The 19,930-nt window shown below is 44.6% G+C and overlaps 1 protein-coding gene across 5 annotated transcripts; it reads left to right on the top strand.

Moving 5' to 3' along the window:
• The first annotated feature begins 846 nt into the window (after nucleotides 1-846).
• Nucleotides 847-10,373, top strand: TMEM100 (transmembrane protein 100). 5 transcript variants are annotated; one of them, XM_044983856.1, is made up of 3 exons: nucleotides 847-1,529; nucleotides 4,558-4,746; nucleotides 9,454-10,373. In XM_044983856.1, the coding sequence occupies exon 3, from the start codon at nucleotides 9,520-9,522 to the stop codon at nucleotides 9,922-9,924; it is 405 nt and encodes a 134-aa protein (XP_044839791.1). In that variant the 5' UTR covers nucleotides 847-1,529; nucleotides 4,558-4,746; nucleotides 9,454-9,519; the 3' UTR covers nucleotides 9,925-10,373. The 5 variants fall into 5 exon arrangements, with proteins under 5 accessions (XP_044839791.1, XP_044839790.1, XP_044839792.1 ...); XM_044983857.1 differs by lacking the exon at nucleotides 847-1,529 and adding an exon at nucleotides 1,536-1,843; XM_044983855.1 differs by lacking the exon at nucleotides 4,558-4,746.
• Nucleotides 10,374-19,930: the final 9,557 nt, after the last annotated feature.

The raw sequence follows: 19,930 nt of genomic DNA, 5'->3' as shown, positions 1-19,930 counted from the left end.
CATACAGGGGCTATTAAAGCATTGGCCTAAAATATTAGGGTGAAATACACCCCAGGTCTCATACACTTAGCTCCATTTACATTAGATTCCATTCTGAGGGAGCTGGCCTGTCTTTTGGGGCGGATGAAAGGTGCTGCAAACATAAGCATCAGAAAGGAATGCTAGACAAAAGGTGAAAATAGCGGACTTCTTGTATAAAGTAGTGGCAATTCTCCAGAACACCTCTGGCCTGACTTTGACTGAAGGAGACAGAACCCATGGTGGGATAACTTAAGGGACTGCATCTCCACCACCAGAAAGAAGTTAACACAACAGGAAGAGGGTGAAATCCTGGCCTCAGAAAAATTAGATTTGGCAAGATTTCCATTGACTTCACTGGGACCAGGATTTCACCCCAGAAAGGAGTCTCAAAAGTACATGAACATTCTCAGCAACAGAGGCTGCTTAAAAGCATCTGGTGCATTGCTGATCTATCAAGCATTGATTAAATAGTGCCTTAAATGTAATTAAATGTAAGCTGTGGGTAAACTTAGCCACAAAAACCAAACAGACCCTTCCCCCAACATTTAAGGCAAATGTTCCTGCTTATATCTAAGGTAAACAAAGGAAACCACAATATTAAAAACAACTAAATTATTGATATTATATTAACGGATAGATTGAAGCCTAGACATTCCTTTTAAATGTTTTTAAATAAGATTGAGAAACACCCTCAAACTTTGTTGCATTAAGAACATAGTTCTAAATCTGACGCAAGCCACATTCCTTCCAACGTTATTTTTCAGCCAGTTAGGAGCCCCTCTGGATTTCAAAGCGCACTTTGCTCCGGCAGAGCTTTTAAAAAACCACAAGACACTGATCCTGCCATGAACTCCACTCGAGCAGACCCCCCCACCCTTGAAGTCTATAGGGCTCAGCAGTCCTGCCACTTGGAGCAGGATCAGCGTCTTACACCACATTTCAATTAACCTTCATACAAGGGAGGGTGGGGGTGATTTGCTTGTGTCACCCTCTGGGTTTGTCAGATATCAGGCGCTGCTGTAAAATGCACCTGTTTCCCCAGGCTTGTGGTATCTAGGTTGATATACGGTGCCCATCGCCACGGGCTCTGAGTGCATTTCAGAGGACCTGAAAGGGGGATTCCGTGTTGGGGAGGGTGGATGAGGAGGGCGTATTGTTATTTCTATTCCCCTAGCACCCAAAGGCCAGTCTGGGAGCTCCGCAGGGGCAGGTTTGCTCAGGCCTGGGGGGGCGGGGGGCTGGACGGCCGAGCCTGCGCCCCTCCTGCCCAGCGGAGAGAAGGACGCCAGAGGGGAAACCGAGCAAGCAGCTTTTCCAACTCCGGCCCGCCTGCTGCCAACCGGCTCAGCCCTTCCCAGCCGCGACTTTCCCCCGGTCCCTTAACGGTCTTCCAGCCTGGCTCAGCACTTTGCTCACACTCCCTTGCGCTGCGATGTGCGTCCCCCCTGGCCGCTGTGTGCGCGGTGCAAGGGGCTGGCGGCCCCACTTCCACTCCGGCCGAGGCGAAGGTAAGCGGCGCGCCCCGGCTCCGGGCTCGGGCAGCCCGGGCACCCAGCGGCACCGACGTGGTGCCCGAAGTTCAAGCCCGCTGGGCACCGCGCAGGGGCTTTTCGCCGCCGCAGCCGGCTCGGGCGAGTGTCTGGAGGAGAGGGAGCCGCGCAGCATGAGCGCGTTGCCGAGAGGGATTTTCTGGGTCCGAAGGGAATCGCGAGGGATGCGGCTCTCCGCTGTGCTGGGTAGCGGTCACTGGCCTGCAGGCAGGTACAGGGGTGCGGAACAATCAGTCCGCCCGGCTGTAATTGACCAGCTCCACGTGGGCGAGGTGGGTTTGATCCCTTCTGCTGCGGTTAGCAGAGAACTCGGCTACCTGTTGTAACGTTCCATGGGGTGGGTCAAACAAGGGATGGAGGGTGGGGGGTGAACCAAAGAAGGGATTTCGGTCTCTAATAAATCCTGCCGTGGTCATTTCTAAAGAACCCTATTCAATGTCTGTTGGTTTAATCCTTGTTACCTTCAAGCGGACCTTTCCCCATAAAGGTACAGCGTGTAGTGCATGTAGTTCTTCTTCTTAACTTTAAGGTGGTGTATGAATTCCTGGTGCCAACACTCCTGTGCTTGGAGAGAGTTGCTTCTTTTCTCTAACAGTGGAGTGTATGACAGCAAGTGTAAACCTTTTTGTGCCTGGTCATGCCGCGTCTCTCATATTTGACTCTAGACATGACTGTTATTAGTTCACAGTGCCTTAGGGGTGCATGGCATATTGTAAAGTCTCCCTCCTGACAATTTTTCAATGGCTAAATCGCATACAGTGCTGATTCTTCCCCCACCTTCCCAAGATTATGGCTGAGAAATGAAAAAGTACAATAAACTTTTTGTAATTCTTGCATGCAGGAATTTTGTGTAGCAACCAATATCAGCACCCCCATCCACACTAGGATGCAGCCTGCATGTATATTACATGTACCTCTGCTACCTTTTTTTTATCCTGATCCTACAGGCTTACTCCTGTGAGTAAGTGCAAAGTGTCTACAAAGAACCACAGAAGGTGCAGGACAACAATCAGGCCCAGAACATCTATGCAAAAGTCTTAATCACCTTCCTCCACTATTGCATAAAAAGCAAAAAGGTGCAAAGGCTGTGGCAGCTGGTGCACACTATCTATTTGCACTTCTCCAATGGTATTTGGCATGGAGCTGACCTCCTGAGAGAGCATCACATTGGAACCTTTCGGAGTTTGAACATGAGACTTGATTTAGAGATTTCATCTCTCAACTTTTCTACTTTGATTGGGGGGGAGAAATAAGTTTGCTATGTGGATTCAGTTTTGTGGCAGGCACTGCTATTTCACTGCAACATATTCAAGGGTAAATGCAGATCACTCACAGACCAGCATATCTATTTCTAAGCATGTCGCAGACACAGTGGTTTGTTTAGCACAAACATCTTAGTTAGAGGTTTTTGAATAGATTTCCTTTATAAAATGAATACAGTGGATGGCAAAAACTTTTTTTTAAAATAACTACCTACTGTGTACTTGAAGGTAATTCAGCATATTCCCTTCTTGTTCCTGCAGCAGGACTATGCTATAACTCAGGGGTCGGCAACCTTTCAGAAGTGGTGTGCCAAATCTTCATTTATTCACTCTAAGTTAAGGTTTCGCGTGCCAGTAACACATTTTAACATTTTTAGATGGTCTCTTTCTCTAAGTCTATAATATATAACTAAACTATTGTTGTATGTAAAGTAAATAAGGATTTTAAAATGTTTAAGAAGCTTCATTTAAAATTAAATTAAAATGCAGAGCCCCCCGGACCGGTGGCCAGGACCCAGGCAGTGTGAGTGCCACTGAAAATCAGCTCGCGTGCCGCCTTCGGCACCTATGCCATAGGTTGCCTACCCCTGCTATAACTAATTAAAGGTTTTGGGGGGGGCAGGGTGTGTCTAAAGTTCGGCTAGTAACTTTGTTAGGCATCAGGCACAACAACTTATTCAAGAGGATAAGAAAGGAGATCTTATTTATGTCAGTGATCAGCTAAATGTATTTTAGATACTGTATTCATGGGCATATTACCTTGAGGATCTGGAGAATAACAGAAGTTATTTGTGTAAATGCACACTGCATTTATGGGATATTTAAAAATAACTTCAGTTTTATTATTCCAAGTATTTATTGCCATCCTCAAAGGCCCCACTGCAGAGTTAAAATGATCCTAACAATTTACCACCTACACACACACACACACACACAATGGTGAATAAGCCTAGTAACATAAATCTTTGCCGTTTCGTGAGGTAACCCAGCTGCCTGGTGATCTCACAGCTGTTACTGCCGTTGATAAGTTTCCATCACTCTGCCTGTCTCAAAACTGTCCCCTTGAACTGCTCCAGGTTCTGAGCCCTTAGAAATCTTATTTAAAAAATTCAAAAAAGAAAATGACAGCCTGATATTAAATACAATGGAACAGTGTTTATCAGACTGGGACACAGGCTTCAGTTCGACTGGATAAAAAGGGATCTTTTCAGTGTAATAAAGCTATATAATAGCAGGACACTATCAGTAGATCTTAAAGCGCTTTACAAAGGGGGTGGGGTCTGTATCATTATCCACAGTTTACATGAAGGGAAACGGAGGCACTGAGCAGTGAAGTGACATACCCAAGTCACCCAGCAGAAAAGCTGAGCCTAGAACCCACATCTCCTGAGGATGAGGGGTTAAGGGTTACATTGGGCAGTAGAGATTCAGCCAAATAAGATTCCACTCCATCTCCCCTCAGGCTCTTTTGCCGGATGCTTTAATGGAGGAGGATGTCCTGGGTTGGGTTCCAATGCTCATCGATGAAGGTGGCACACTGTCAGAGGAAAAACGCCAGGTCAAAAGCAAGAGGCTGCTGCCGCCAAGGAAATAGGCACTAAAGAGCAGAGTGAGGGAGGTGGAAAGTCCCCCAGCCTGTCAGAAGCCAGTGCAGAGCAGACCCTTATTTCCTTGCAGGAGCTTTGTTCTGAAGGGCTGATTTTACCCAAACTCTTTTCTTGTAGGAAACCTCTATGCTAGAGCCATATCACATCCAATCCAGCAACAACAAACACCTCAAAGCCCGGAGCTGCTCTTTCTGCTGCCTGACTTTGCCTCAAATTGACAGAGGAGGCTTTTTAAAACCAGCTCCCCTGCCCCCCATCCCAGCCACTTACCAAGTGATTTGCTGTGATGGATTTCAGATGGACATGGTAGGTGCACACAGCTGGATCTTGTTTCAGCTCTTTTAAGTAAATCTCATCTTACATTTATTACTGGATACTAAAGTAAAACATTCCTCTACCCCTGTTATAGCTTTACCTATAGAACAACAACTGTAACACCTTTTGCCCAAGTAAAAATAGCTGCTTGGAAAAAAAACTGAATACAAAGAAACGTGTATTCACTAAAAGCAAACTAAATGGCATAATCCTGTTGGTATTGTAAGTGTGCCCTTCCTAGAAGTTCCTACTTTATAACCATGTTGCCCAGGTGATGGCAATTGGAATTGACTTCACTTGATCTTCATCAGTGTACACAGGCTGAGGATCTGGCCCTTGCTTTTCCAGGAGTGTGTATGTTTACTACATGCATTTAGAAGACTTTATTTATTTCTGTTCCAGTAACTCAAGGTGGCTTAGCATATTTTTGTAAATGGATATTTGTGCACTTACACTCTAATGTAGAGACGGATCCTGCCCCTTTGAAGTCAAATGGGAGTTTTGCCAAGGAGTTGGATGGGGTCAGGCTGTAGGTGATTTGGGTACTTTTTTTAGGAGGATTTTATGTTTCATATTGTTCATTTTTGTTGTTTGACACAGAGATTGCTTACTGGGCAGGCAAGTTAGCTTCTTCCCATAATATTTTTAGGATGCATATATTTGTCCTAACTTTGTGAAGTTTGAGACTATACACCAGGGTGATACAATGCTTATTAGGAATGTACATAACAGACTGACGGAAGCAGAGGGACAGGGACGCTAGGTAGTCAGCAACAGGCATCTAAAGGAGAGGTACAATGAATGTTTTTGGAAAATAAACAAGTTTATTATGGGCCTGATCGAAAAGCCTGTTGAAGTGAATGGGAACTTCCCTGCTGATGTCAGTGGGCTATGGATAAAATCCAAATGTGCTAAATCGTTATTGTGGGAGATGTGGTAAATAATGTATTTTTATAATGTCTGGGAAGTTTAAGATGAGAGAAATAGAGTTAAAATAACACAAAGGTTTTGACCCACTAGCAAAGCTAAAAAACAGCATTCGGAGTTGTGTTCTCCATTGCCCCGCCCCTCCTGTAGTGACTTACAAGGGTACATATTGAATATACACTGGCACCATTCTGACTCAGTAGCATTTCACATCTTTACATGGATGTAAGTCACGGCTCACAGGGTAGAGCAACAGAGGATCAGACCCAGGACTTCTTGCTGGCAATTTTTAGTAACACTTAAGACAGTGGTTCTCAAACTTTTGTACTGGTGACCCCTTTCATATAGCAAGCCTCTGAGTGTGATGACCCCCCCCCTTAAATATATAAAAAGAGTTTTTAATTTATAACCCATTATAAATGCTGGAAGCAAAGCGGGGTTTCGGGTGGAGGTTGACAGTTCGCAACCCCCCCATGTAATAACCTCACAACCCCCTGAGCGGTCCTGACCCCCAGTTTGAGAACCCCTGACCTAAGAGAATTATAACAGCAAGATTCAAGGGAAAAGTGGGTGTTTCTCCATTCCTTCAGCTTGTCCTTCCAAGCAAATTGGATGTGCACACCAAACTCCGATGGCCTCCTTTGACAGTCCCAGATGTTGTCTAGTCAGATGCACCTGAATGGTCAGAAAGACTGTGGAGGTCCGTGGGGATCAGCCCAAGCCATGCTCACTGCAGGGCAGAAGGGTGTGCGGTGTAAAATTTTGCCACATGAGCTCAGGAAAGAAAACACATTGTAATCGAAACAGGCAAATCTGATTGTTAACCCAACAAAACTGGCAGGGGGCGCACAGGGACAGGTGTAGGGCCTGAAACTATACGTTCATTAAACAAAAGAAGGGGCATTTGTACCCAGGGTATAAATGTCTGAAAATGCCTGCGTATAATGCAATTCATTATTAATTGGAGCACACTTTATCTCCAGATTTATCGCAATCCCTGGAGTCCTCTAAGGCTACTTCTATGCTTGAAGCTGGGGGTGTGATTGTGAGATGGGGGTATGTACTAGCTCCCATCGAGCTAGTGCACTATGAATAGTATGTAGTTGCAGTAGCATGATCACCAGTGAGCGGCAGCCTTGCGTACGTAGCCATGGGGTTTGTCACGGGGAGGCTGCTAGCCCGGGTCACCGCTCACTGCTGCCCATGCTACTGTGGCTATGCTATTTTTGGCACACTCACTCAATGAGAGCTAGCATGAGTGTGTCTACGGGAGCTGGGAATCGCACCCCTTTGCTGCAAGTGTAGACGCAGCCAAAGTGTGTCCCATTAAGGATTGCTGTAGTGGTCAATTGGGCAGTTTAACAGCCTTAACAGCTTTAGGCTGGAGTTTTCAAAGAAGCCTACGGGAGTTTGAAATTCAGTGGGAACTTAAATCCCTTTGACAATCCCAGGCCTGATGTATTGAAACGGCAACATTAGAGCATAGAACGAGCCCTCCCCGATACAGGCGCATTTGCAGTTTTTTAGAAACATTCAACCCAAACCCCTTTCTTTAAGTATCAGAGGGGTAGCTGTGTTAGTCTGGATTTGTAAAAGCAGCAAAGAGTCCTGTGGCACCTTATAGACTAACAGACGTATTGGAGCATGAGCTTTCGGGGGTGAATACCCACTTCGTCGGCTGCCCTTTCTCTAAATAATCCTTAACTTGAGAGAGAGCTTATTGTTCAGTGCCAATAGAGGACAGACCCAGCCTCGGGGTGAGAAATGTGAGCTGTCAAATAGACAAAACAAGCAGAGATCTGGGGGCTGGGGTGTTGAGAGAGTCTGGATGAAAGGGGAGAGTTGGAATCGTTTAAAATAAAGCAGCCGTTGGTATTTCCCAGCGCTTGGATTCCACGGTGCTGGGTACCCTGCACGTTACTGCATGGCCGTAGTGTCTAGGAACCCTGATCAAGGATGAGCTGAGAGCCTTGTTGTGCTAGGTCTCATGCAGATATAAATCAAGGGCAGTTCCTGCTCCAGAGAGACCACAGCCCAGGATTTTCAACTGAGCCTGTAGGAGTTAGGTGCTCAAATCCCATTTGGGCACCTAATTCCCTTATTTTCTTTTGAAAATCCCAGATGCGTTTAAATATTTATAAGGCCCTGAGCATGTACCAGTTTACACATGCACTGAATGTTACTCACACAAGCAGTTCTACTTGTCGTCTGTGGCAGAGCCTAAAAGAAAGAAGTAACTTTTTTTTTAAATGAACCAAAAAGCAAAATTTTTTATCTATCGAATGAGAAGTTTATTCTCTGAATTAGTCATTCATTTCATGGACAGCTTCAAACTCATCTTCCAACCCAAGGCTGGAAATTGAAATCGATATTAGAACCGTCAAAATAGGTTTGATCAAAACTGTGCATTTATACTGTAGATATATTTAGGTTGAGATTTTCAGTGGCGCCTAGGGATTTGGATGTCCAATTCCCATTAAAAATTGATAGATGGTATCACTGTTTGCTGAATCAGGGCCTAGATGCAGACAGGAAGTCAGTAAAGTCTTACTTAGCTCAATGGGGCTACTCAGTTATTACTCAGTGTGAGTAAAGGGGGCAGAATCTGGCCTTTTTTTTTTAATGCTTGTCATGATTTGCTTTCAAAGAAGCTGTAATAAAATGATTCCGAGAGGCAATACCCATGGAATCTCTCAGGAGGAATGCAAGTTAAGTACAGTTATGGAAGTTGCAACACTGTTATGAAACTAAATAAATACGTAGTATTGCTTATTTGACACATTCCCTACTGACAGGTGATATCCGGTGATCTAGAGTCAGTGATGTGCTATTTATGAATTGAGAAGAAAGACTCAAGAAAAGTACAAAGGATGTGGAATCTAATAACTTATAAACAATTAATAGAGATCAGACTTATTATTGTAAAAAGCTTCCTGGTTTTATTTATATGTATAAATAAAATAATAGAAGGAAGAGCTGATAATTGTTATAAAAATAAAAAAACAATCTCCCAGGATCAAGCTGTTATATTACTGTTTGCTAGTTTATATTTTTATTTTAAACTGCCTAGATGCTTCATGTACTTTGGGTGAAAATGCATCAGACCCTCCCCCTTCTTTTAAAGCCCCAAGCCTTCAAGACTTACTAATGTGCCTAACTTTAAGTAGGTGACTAGCCTCATTGAACTCAGTGGGACTATTCAGAAGCTTAGCGTTAAATGGGTGCTTGAGTCTTTCCAGGATCGGGGCCTAAGTGTAGATGCCGTAGTGATGAGCAATGCCTATATATTAAAAATGTGATGAGACTAGCCAAATTCTGCTCTCTCGCACAAGCAAACTCACTGTGCCAAATTCCGTAACATAAGCAGGTGCAATTCCACTGAAGTCTAAGAAGTCGCACCTATTTTGCACCAGCTCATTGGCTTTAGGTTGTACAGATATAGCTGACAAGATTTGGCCCAAGACCCTTCAGGGCAAGCGTTTGTCTAGCTCTGTGGCTCAGTTCCTTCAAAGACTTATGCATGTGCTTAGCGTCAGGCCTGGGAGTAGCCCCATTTCAAATCAACTCCAGTTCACTGCAATCAATCAACAGGAAATACACTCATGCTGAAAGTTAAGCCCAGACATAAATCTTTGCCCGATCAAAGATGCTATGTTTGTGCAGCCTCTAGCACAACTGGGCCCTGATCCGGACTGGGACCTTTCTGTGTACCATAAATGTGCGTAATAGTTAAAGACTTATCAGCTGAATGCTTGCATCTTCTTTCCACAGTGTAAGGCATATTCAGCAGAACCTGGTCTAGCCTAAGAATTTGCCTAGAAAGTCCAGAAGCACAAGATGACAGACGAGCCCATTAAAGAGATTCTGGGAGCTCCAAAGCATCCTGAACCTGTAACGATGGAGAAGAGCAATAACAACGACTGCGTGGTAACCACTGTCCCTTTGGTCAGTGAGTGCCAGCTGACTGCAGCAACCGGAGGAGCGGAGCTGTCCTGTTACCGTTGCACTATCCCCTTTGGCGTGGTCATTCTTATAGCTGGAGTGGTGGTCACCGCTGTGGCGTACAGCTTCAATTCCCACGGCTCAATCATCTCAGTGTTTGGACTGGTCCTCTTGTCATCTGGACTCCTCTTGCTGGCTTCTAGCGCCTTGTGCTGGAAAATCAGGCAACAGCACAAGAAAGCCAAAAGGCGGGAGAGTCAGACAGCGCTTGTGGCGAATCAGAGAAGCTTGTTTGGTTAGAGACTACCAGGAAAACCGCGAACAGAAGAGAGCTCCCTTGTAAGTCAATTTGACTATTTTTTGATAAGTCAGACCGCAGGAAGTCTTTGACTGGATTGGAATGAAAATGGGTTGGATTGAGAGACTCTAGGAGCATCTTTGGAATTGTTAGTATCTGTCTTTTCACAGACTTACAGACAGTGATATTTCTTCCAAGACAGAGGGGGAAAAAAGGTGGATTTTTTTTTTCTTCACAGAAAAAAAATGTGTCATGACTTTCGACTGCAGTTAACACTCAGATACTATTGGAAAGGGAGCCCGGTGAACAACCAAGAAAATAACTTAACCTGATCTGATGTGCCAGAAACCTGCTTAAAAATAATACGCACTGTGAGGTCTGACCAAGGGAGGAGTTGTAGCATTTGAACAGATGACAAAAAAAACAAACCCAAAAACCTTGTGGCTAGATTGTTTTTCCCTAGAACAACCTAAGTCAAAGGCAAACAGGAAAAAACAACAACAACTGTGATTGCTCAATAAGCTGATGTGAGGATGGCAGGTCATTTTGGTTTGTTCCTATGAGTTATCAGTGGTACTTTTTAAAAAAACAGTAATATTAAACTTGTTTTTACTATTGAATAGAGGTAGGTAGCTATTTGTAATTATATTTGTCCAACATAAATAACGAGGTATGAGTATAGCTTAAAAAAGTGAGGTTTTTTTTGTAAATTAAAGTGGTCGGATTTAGCACTTTGATTTTGATAAAAAAAGATGAAAAATGTACATTTCATTTAAAATAATAAACATTCAGTGCTGCTAGATCTTTAGAAAGTCTAGCATTTTTCATTGTTATCGGGACAACTTGTCCTTTCAGCTTCGATCCCGGAGCTTTACGATCTTCTTTTCACAACATCCCTTTGTAGAGCAATAGTTGTGCTAATAATTTTGAACACAGAGTGCCCTGTCTCCTCTATACTTACAAAGCCTATGCGTGATCTGAGGAGTTTTCCTTATTTACATCTTCAGTAAAGCTGGAGCTACATCAAAATTATAAGGCTCAGTCCTACGAAGACTTATGTATGTCTGCAATAGTATTTGTACTATGACGTTGATGGGGTTACTCATGTACATAAATATATGCAGGATCAGTCTCATAATTACCACTCTGTTTTGATACATAGGGCCCAGTCCTGCAGATACTCAATATCAGGTGTAGTGCTCATCACCACAAGTAGATCCATTGGTGTCATTGGATCTGCTCACAGTAGCAAGCACGGCACCTGGGACAGTTTGCACGATGAGTGGTATTCTATGGTCACTCAGTGCTTAAGGTGCTTGCAAGAGCTCTGCTTTATTCAGTGTCTGGTCCCAACTGGGTGTCCATAACAGGAGCTTCACTCAATCCTGCCCAGACTCTGTCTGGGATGCTCAGTCCTTAAAGGCACAGTCCCTAATACTGTGCAGTGGGGCTCAGAATTAAAACAAAACACCCTTTTACATTATCTTGCATTTCTCCAGATGCGTGTGGATGTAGAGGGGAAAAAAAGAGGTTTCTATATTTTACAGTTGTATGGACAACATCTAGTAAAGTTAGGGTAGGTCCCTGATTTAGAAAAGCACCCCTATTCAGTACTGCATTTAAGCACACATTTAAATACTGTCCTGAATAGAGTTGGACTTATGCACAAGCTTAAATGCTTTCAAAAATGAGGAAAATCCTAGATTATTAAGGTTGGAAGGGACCTCAAGAGATCATCTAGTCCAACCCCCTGCTCAAAGCAGGACCAATCCCTCAAGGATTGAACTCATAATCTTGGGTTTAGCAGGCCAATGCTCAAACCACTGAGCTATCGCTCCCTCCCTCAGATTTGACTGACTACACACAGTGAGCAGATTTGTGGACTAAGAAGTTGCCATTTTTACACAGTCCCTTTGGTCAGCCCTCTAACCTTAAATGTGCATCGAGATCCAAGGCCTTTGGCAAGAAAGGAGATAGAAGTGCAATCTACTGCTTTAAAAAACAGCTTGCACTGCTGAAAAGACTGAAGCAAAACAGGATTGTAACTGAAGACTATACTGTTTTTGCAGCAGTAAGTAAAGACTCTGCAGTCAGTTTTTATTTGGCACGCTGTCCCTTCTGAGTTAATAGAATATTTTTACAGGCTGTAGCCTTGCAAACAATTTTTTGGTCATTATTCATGGCAGGCAAACACTGGCAACTCAATTACCTATAACTGGCAAGATCTGCCATCAACTACAGGCTCAGGTTACACAAAATCATTTTCTGTTCAAAACTGGATGGAACAAGAGCCCATTTCTGGTGCAGTTGTCCTGCTGGCACAGCTCTGTGCTCTGAAATGCTTTATCTTCCAAGGCTGTCTTGCTCCATTGGTTAGTTGGGTGGGTTGATCCAAAAGGAAAGCAAAACAAAACATTCTCAAGTGATAGCATGAAAGATAAATGCAGATGACTTTCCATCTAGGGCCAACGCGAGAGCCCTTATCCACATCTTCTCTTGAAGCTAATGGCAGTTCTGTTTGCCTGAAAGCCAGGTTGCAGTATCAGGCACTTACAGTTCAATGGGCCGAATTTTCATTTCTTTTTGTGAGACCCAAGAGGCTGAAATGGGCTTGAAAATGACAACCCGAAGTTAGCTAGGACTGGAGGTCAAGACAAAGGCAGACATTGCAAATATTGGGATGGGGAAACGACAGGGTCAGAGGCACTACCAGGGATGGCCCTAGGTGTTTTGAAGGCAAGGGTGGAGAATGTTTTCAGTGCCCTCTCACTGCCTGACAGCAGCCAAGCAGCACAACAGAATGGCACCCCTAGCCGTTGGAGGCCAGGGTGACCACCCTTCTCACCCAGCCCCTGCTCACTGTAATCAACATAATGGGCTAAATTCTGCTAAAATCCCATTAAAGTCATTGGGCTGTAACTGAACTAGTGCCTCAATCTACTTGCTAAAGAGGAGAGAGTTTGTAGGCAGGCCTTTCCCCCTCAAATGCATCTGCACAAGGGCCTGGCATCATCCCATTCCTTCCCACGTAGCCTCATCTCCCTGCATGCCAGGATGGCTTCATAGATAGGAGCACCGACTACAGCGGTTGAACAGGTGCAGTAAGGAGAATCCCTCCCCAGGCACTCTCTGGCCTGGGAGTGATCATGGCTTGATACCACCCAGGCACTGTGGCTTGAGTGCTTTCTTCCCCTCCTCTCCAGCAGGGCTTATGCTTCCAAACTCCCTAACTGATCTGGGGACTTGTGAAGCGCACGTTGTGTTTTAAATAGAGCAGGCTGTACATGCGGGAGGGGATGTTTGGAGTCAGTATTTGCGTTGCTACACTCCGTGGTTACTTGACACGATAATAAAACTGCTTGCATCAGAGGAAAGCTGACAACACATTTTAGCACTTTCATAGCACCAACTTAATCACGGCAGGAAGCTTTCCTGCTACTGGGAGAACATGTTGCGTCACCCGAACATCTGACACTGGTGTCCAATGTCAATCACTTTGCTTAAGGTCATTAAAAAATATTAGGGTGTCCCCTTACAATATAAAGCCTTTGCATGAGTGACAATTAACAGGAAACACATAGCATGCTAAATAATTGAACAGGTGCATTCAAGAAGTGTCTTTCCTGGTTAAAAATGAGAAAAGTGATTGACATCAGCGCAGCTGGAGAGGCCTGGTCAAACACAGCTCTAATAGGCTTGCCAAGTGGGTGTCCTGGGAAAGAAAATCATTTTTCTGCCTCTTTTTTGAAAGCGGATTTTTGTGGACTGCAGTGAAGGGAATGGCTTCAGCTGGAGTATGGGTCATTAGGGTAACTCAGCAGCTTTTGCACTGAAATCTGGCAAAGCGCAGTTATTGAACTGGTGCATGAAGAGACCCATGTATCTCACCCTCGGCAGCAGAGTTCTTTCAAGGTATAGATTCTCTCTTGGAGACACTAAAGTATCAACAAGTGAGCTTGCATGTGACACACAGGGGATGAAAGCAAATTAGAAATGCAAACTAGGCTAGGACCCAAGACCATAAAAGGCCAAATTAAATGATGTTTAAATGAAGGGGGCTGGATGGGGGTAAGTGAGGGCACGTATTGACCATAGGAGTTTATACAGAGGCAGAATTTTCCTCTGTGATCAGCCTGGCAAACCTCTACTGCCTATTCTATTCTCTCCCGTGTGAGTAATTCCCACGGATGTCAATGGGAGATCTGCACCTGCAGGGCGGGAGCCGGCTGCTTGTGCCGCTGTCTGCATTGCTAAGAGGGGCAGTTAGACCTTAGCCTTTTGGGAGACAATGGTGGACAGCATTTCCAACCTTCAGCATACGAGGACCAGTCCCTCTGATGTGCACCAGTACATGTGCAGCATAGGTTCTCATACCAAAGGGGTGTCCCCCAGAAGAGAAACACTGAGGCCGGAAGAGGTATCGGCATGAGAGACTACTGCAGCTCCATCTGCAGAACTCAGCAATCGCCCAGGCAGTGTGAGAAGGTGCATAGCAGCATCTGGCGCGAGGAAGCGTATCTAATGCTTTGGAGCATGATTACAGGGTATGGTTTCTTCCCTATTTCTCCTTACTTTAGGCAAGCAAAATGATAATACCCTGGAAAAACAAGCCCCTTAGCCTGGTCTCATTCAGAAGTGAGACAGAGTTTATCAGGGGATTGGTCCGAGGACTCCTGTTGCCTGGAAGTTCTAGGTTCTCTTCCCTGTTTCATCACGGACACGCTGTGTGCCATTGGCCTAGAGATTAGCCCACCCTTTGCCAAAAAGTGGCTGTTGGTTTTGGGTGCCTCGGTTTTGGGGCAGTTTGAGGCATGTGTCAGTAACGCACATTGCACGCCCAAAGATAAAGGCACACAAGCATGTGACCACTTTTGAAAAGCTTATCCTCAGCCTCCCTCTATGCTTGCTACCCCTCTGTAAAATGGAGATGATACCTACCCACTACAAGTTGCAATACTCGAATAACTGATGCTGTTCAAAGGGCTGTGAGGGCCCTCTGTGGCAAGGGCTAGGGAAGGCCACAGTGGTGTTATTACTTTCACTATACCAGAAAATGAGGATACCACATTCAAGTAGATCTGAACTTCTGTGATGAAACCAAATCTGTAATAAGTGAACCCCCGCAAGCCAGGAAGCTGCAAACACAAAACTCAGCCTATGTGTGACAGAACCATTGCTGAGGTCCATGAGCCCTTTGAGCTAATCAGGATTTGATGTATGGTGTCATGCCAAAGTCATGCAGTCCCCGTGGTTTTGCATCAAAACCATTTGAAACTCAACAATTTCCACTGAATTCCACTTGGCATTTTTCATTAGAAATCCAGAACTCAGGGTGGAGCCCTCTCGGAGATCAACATTAGTTTCCAGTTAAAATGCCTTCCCTTCTTGTATGAAAAGATGTTGAATGCAACAAATGATACTTCAGTTTTGGGTGAGGTTGTGTTGGAGTTAATGCAAATTTTATTGTCTCAACTGCTTGTCTCTCCCTTCCTGAAAGCTCTGGCAGCGTCGCACAAGAAAAAAGTTGCCTTCACATGGATAGAAAATTATCTAATGGGGAATTGCTCTGGTGCACCAGGCAAACACTATGGGGATCTTAAATAATAATTTAAAAATCTAAGTACAGGAATTGTGTCTTTAACTACACCCTGTATTGCTATTGTACATAACGCCTGTTATAGCCTGGAGACTCCAGGTGATTTATCATCTTAGGACTTCGCCACTTTAACAGCATTGCCATAAATAAAGCAGCACAACCCCCTATTTGGATGCAATTACCCTGGTATAAAAGTGCTTATAATGCCATAGGTTATTCCGGTTTGGGAGCTGAAATAAACTACACTGGTATAAGATCACTTTATTCTAGTTTAACAGCATCCACACTAGGGCTTTAATTTTTGCCAATATAGTTATACCTGTAATCAATCACCTCCCTGAATGTGGACAAATGCACCATGAAACGAATGATATACCTGAGATACATCAATGATATTTTCATCCTCTGGACAGGTGACCTAAACTACCTCAGATTTCCACCGCAACTTCAGCAACCACTGCCATCTATTAAACTCTCTCTAGAACATTCCCACAGTACCATCAACTTTCTGGACACCACAATCAGCTTCAGCAATGGAACCTTACAGAGGACTATATACAAGAAATCTATGGATCACCACCCCTCCCTTCACAGATCCAGTGACTACCCCAAACACACCAATAAATCTGTTATCTCTAGCCAGGCAATCAGATTCCGTAGAATATGCTCTGAGGAGAAAGTCCAGGACATACAGTTTAATACACAAAACCACCTTCACCAAACAAGGACACTCCACCAGAAAAGTAGATCACATCATAGAATGGGCCACCCAAATAGCCCAAGAGAACCTGTTTCAATATGGAAATAAAACTCCCCTCCAGCCACACACCCCTAGTTGTCACCTACTATCTCATAGTAGGGGGGAGGGATAGCTCACTGGTTTGAGCATTGGCCTGCTAAACCCAGGGTTGTGAGTTCAATCCTTGAGGGGGGGCCACTTAGAGATCTGGAGGGAAATCAGTACTTGGTCCTGCTAGTGAGGGCAGGGGGCTGGACCTGATGACCTTTCAGGGTCCCTTCCAGTTCTATTAGATAGGTATACTGGAACCCCTACAGGGTATAATTACAGCCATAGGCACAAATTTTTCCCAGCACCGGTGGGTGCTTGCACCCTCCTGGCACACCCCAACTCCACCCCTGCCCTGCCCCCATTCCAACTCCTTCCCCAAATTCCCACCCCAGCCCTACCTCTTCCCCAAGTGCGCCATGTTCCTCCTACTCCTCCCTCCCAGCACTTGCCGCCGCAAAACAGTTGTTTCACGGCAAGAAGAGCTGGGAGTTAGAGGGAGCAGCAGCGCGCTCAGGGAGGAGGCGGCGGGGCAGGGAGCTGCCGGTGGGTGCTCAGCACCCACCAATCTTTCCCCATGAGTGCTCCAGCCCCAGAGCACCCACGGAGTCAGCGCCTATGATTACAGCCCATGCTTGATAGAGACCACATCCTGAAATAAATCATTCTTGCACCCCTCTTCTGGCCTTTAAATAACCCCTCAACTTGTCCAAGCTCATCATCAGAAGCAAGCTCTCCACAGACCAGGACACACCAACTCAAAGCAACACCAGACGCTACCAGAACAACAGATGAAAAATGTATAGACATATCTTCACTTCTACGATGATCAACACCCACCACAACTCAAATTTCAAGATCCCTGGGTCCTACGCATTCCTATCACAACATGTGGCATACCTCACCCGATGCACTAAATTCCCTAACAACAACTATGTGGGTTAAACGAGACAATCACTACGCTCTCAGGTCAACTCGCGCAGAAAAATGATAAACGACAAAAACACCATATTACCTGTGGGTGAACACTTCTCACAAAGCAATCACTCTATATCTGACTTATCAGTCCTCATCCTCAAAGGAAACCTGCACAAAACTTTCAAAAGACAAGCCTGAGAGCTTAAGTTCATAACTTTGCCAGACACTAAAAACCATGGTCTTAATGAAAACACTGGATTTATGGTTTATTACAACAATCTATAACTCACTAAACATCCCACCCCACTTTTTTTTTTCTTTCCTTTCCCCCTGAATGGAGAGATGTTAACTGGCTACTTCACCTTGAATTGTCTTTTGAAATGTGTGTTAAATACTTATGCTCAACTATTTGTTCCACCTTGTATTTAGCTGTGACAAGAATACACTTCCCAGACCTGAAGAATTGTGTAAGCGTGAAAGCTTGTCTCTCTCACCAAACAGAAGCTGGTCCAATAAAACATATTACCTCACCCACCTTGTCTCTCTAATATCTTTGGACCAACTCAGCTACACAACCACTGCATACACATCCCTAACTGACAGCAGACCTGTGTGCAGACCAGCCTTTATAGACAAGAGTACATAGACAGGGCAGAAATTGCTGCTTAAACTGCAGCATCGATTTGAATTTTAGGCTCTTATTGAGATAATTAATATCACTATTAACACAACTGAGGACCGATCACCTCTCTCATGTGAGGGTAATTGAAATCCTAGTGTGCTAGCCAATGCATCTAAAGATTTCCTATGGGAAGATTTGCATTTCTGTTACACAAAGCGCCTTTCAGATGTTGATTCAGTTAATGCTCCAGTGCTTTGTGCAGTAAAAGCTCAAAACTGTGTAAAACCATCTTAAAAATATGGCTCTGTAGGGATTATATTGATGCTCTGATTTTATATAGAATATCTACACCATATGTAAGAATATGGAAAGATACCGTAGCTTTAAAAGTGTGTGTAGATTGCCCAGCTGGAGAAAATAAATTTAACAGTTTATGGAAGATAAAGTCTTGTTTATAAGACACATTTACACCAGCTGGTGATCTGGCCCAATCAGCTCAACTCCAATGAAGTTAATGAAGCTTCACCATTTACACCAGCTTAAGATCTGCTCCCCCCTTTCCACTGTTCCATTTCCCAACCACCCCTCCACCCCCAATCACTAGAGTCATTCCATCATAATATGTTTAATGTGCTACCATCATGTAACCACCACCCTGGCTAGGTGAATTCATTACAATCAAGCATAGGGCTCTTTGAAACTCACAAAGAACTCCCAGGTTCTAGTGAAATAGACACATGGCCATAGCTAAACTGCAGTTTAATCTCCAAGAGTCAGAGCCACTTTATACAGTAAAACAATTAACAGCCTTTTTTTTTTTTTTTTTTTTTTAAAGGCCACCAGTGCTCGGCCCAGCCATGCTACCCTTCAGTCTAAGGTCCCAGGTTTGTGAATCGAGTTAACAGCTTTCCTGGAAAACTGGCCCATGACATTATTTCCTTGTGAACTCCATCCACCTGTCATGTTAGTGCTTGGTGCAATGCCAGCACTGGCAGGAAATAATAGGCAGCAGGATACCGGTGTGTGTCAGTGGCCCTGACCCTCCCATTCCTGAACATGAATAAGTTTCGAGCTTGCAAGGCGTCACAGCGGATTGGCTTCTGGGCCCACAGAAAAGTATGGGTGGGATGCACAGCTATTAAAATAACATCCAGCCGGCTGGGTCACAGAAACCGCAGTCTGGGAAGAGACAATGGTGCATTATCTCTGGCTATTACTGTAATGCAGCTCTTTGTTCTTTTGCCTGCCCTCTCACAGGCAGGGAGTTATACAACGGCTAGTTAAAACAAGACCAAAAATACTAATTTCTGGTCCATCAGAGTCTGAATTAGCTAAAATTCTCAATGATAAGCCTAACACTGCAGCTAACAATTTCCACCGTTAAGATCCAGTTTTCCAGTGGATGAAGAAATATCTCAAACGTGGTGAAAGACAAAAACAAAACAAAAAACCCCTTACAGCCAGAGATTGTTTTCAGACCCATTATTTTCTATTTTATAGCTGTTAGACGAAAGGGTCATCGATCTGGTAACTTAAACTGTACCAGTGCAACAGATGTCATTGGTAGCTTTAATAGTTTCCTGGGAGAAATGAAAGCCATCCTGCAAGGGAGATTTAGGACCAGATTGTGGTTTCGAAGCTGCAGCTGTTGCTGGAGTGTGGTTCAGGGAATGCTATAGGAAAGGCCAAGGAAGGAATTGCTACTGGAGACAGCATGCTGCAGAGGCAGCTCTCCGGCCCTTTCAGTGTGCGCACTGCAGTGTGCATTCTTCCATGCTTGGCCAGCGCTGCTATGCCTCACTGGCAAGCTAGCGTCCGTCAGGCCAGGGAGCTAACAGGGAACAGTGCCCCGACGGGTTTAGACAAAGTCCTTTCACAAGGCAGCAGGAATGCTCTTTGTGCTTTCTGTCCCTGTGTAGAGCAGGGCACTATCTGCGTTCTTCTGTAACAACTCCCCAGTGTGGCACCCCAGAGCCCTAAGATCAGAAAGCTGGAGCACACAACCAAATGGTCCAAACTGGCCTCTGATTTGAGGTGCCACAGTTAGTGGGTGCCTGACTTCGGATACCTTGAAGGATTCTGGTT

This window comes from Mauremys mutica, chromosome 12 (assembly GCF_020497125.1).
Source record: "Mauremys mutica isolate MM-2020 ecotype Southern chromosome 12, ASM2049712v1, whole genome shotgun sequence".
Classification (NCBI taxonomy): Eukaryota; Metazoa; Chordata; order Testudines; family Geoemydidae; genus Mauremys; species Mauremys mutica.
The sequence above is the reverse complement of the archived record's forward strand: the minus strand, read 5'-3'. Positions and strand labels throughout refer to the sequence as shown.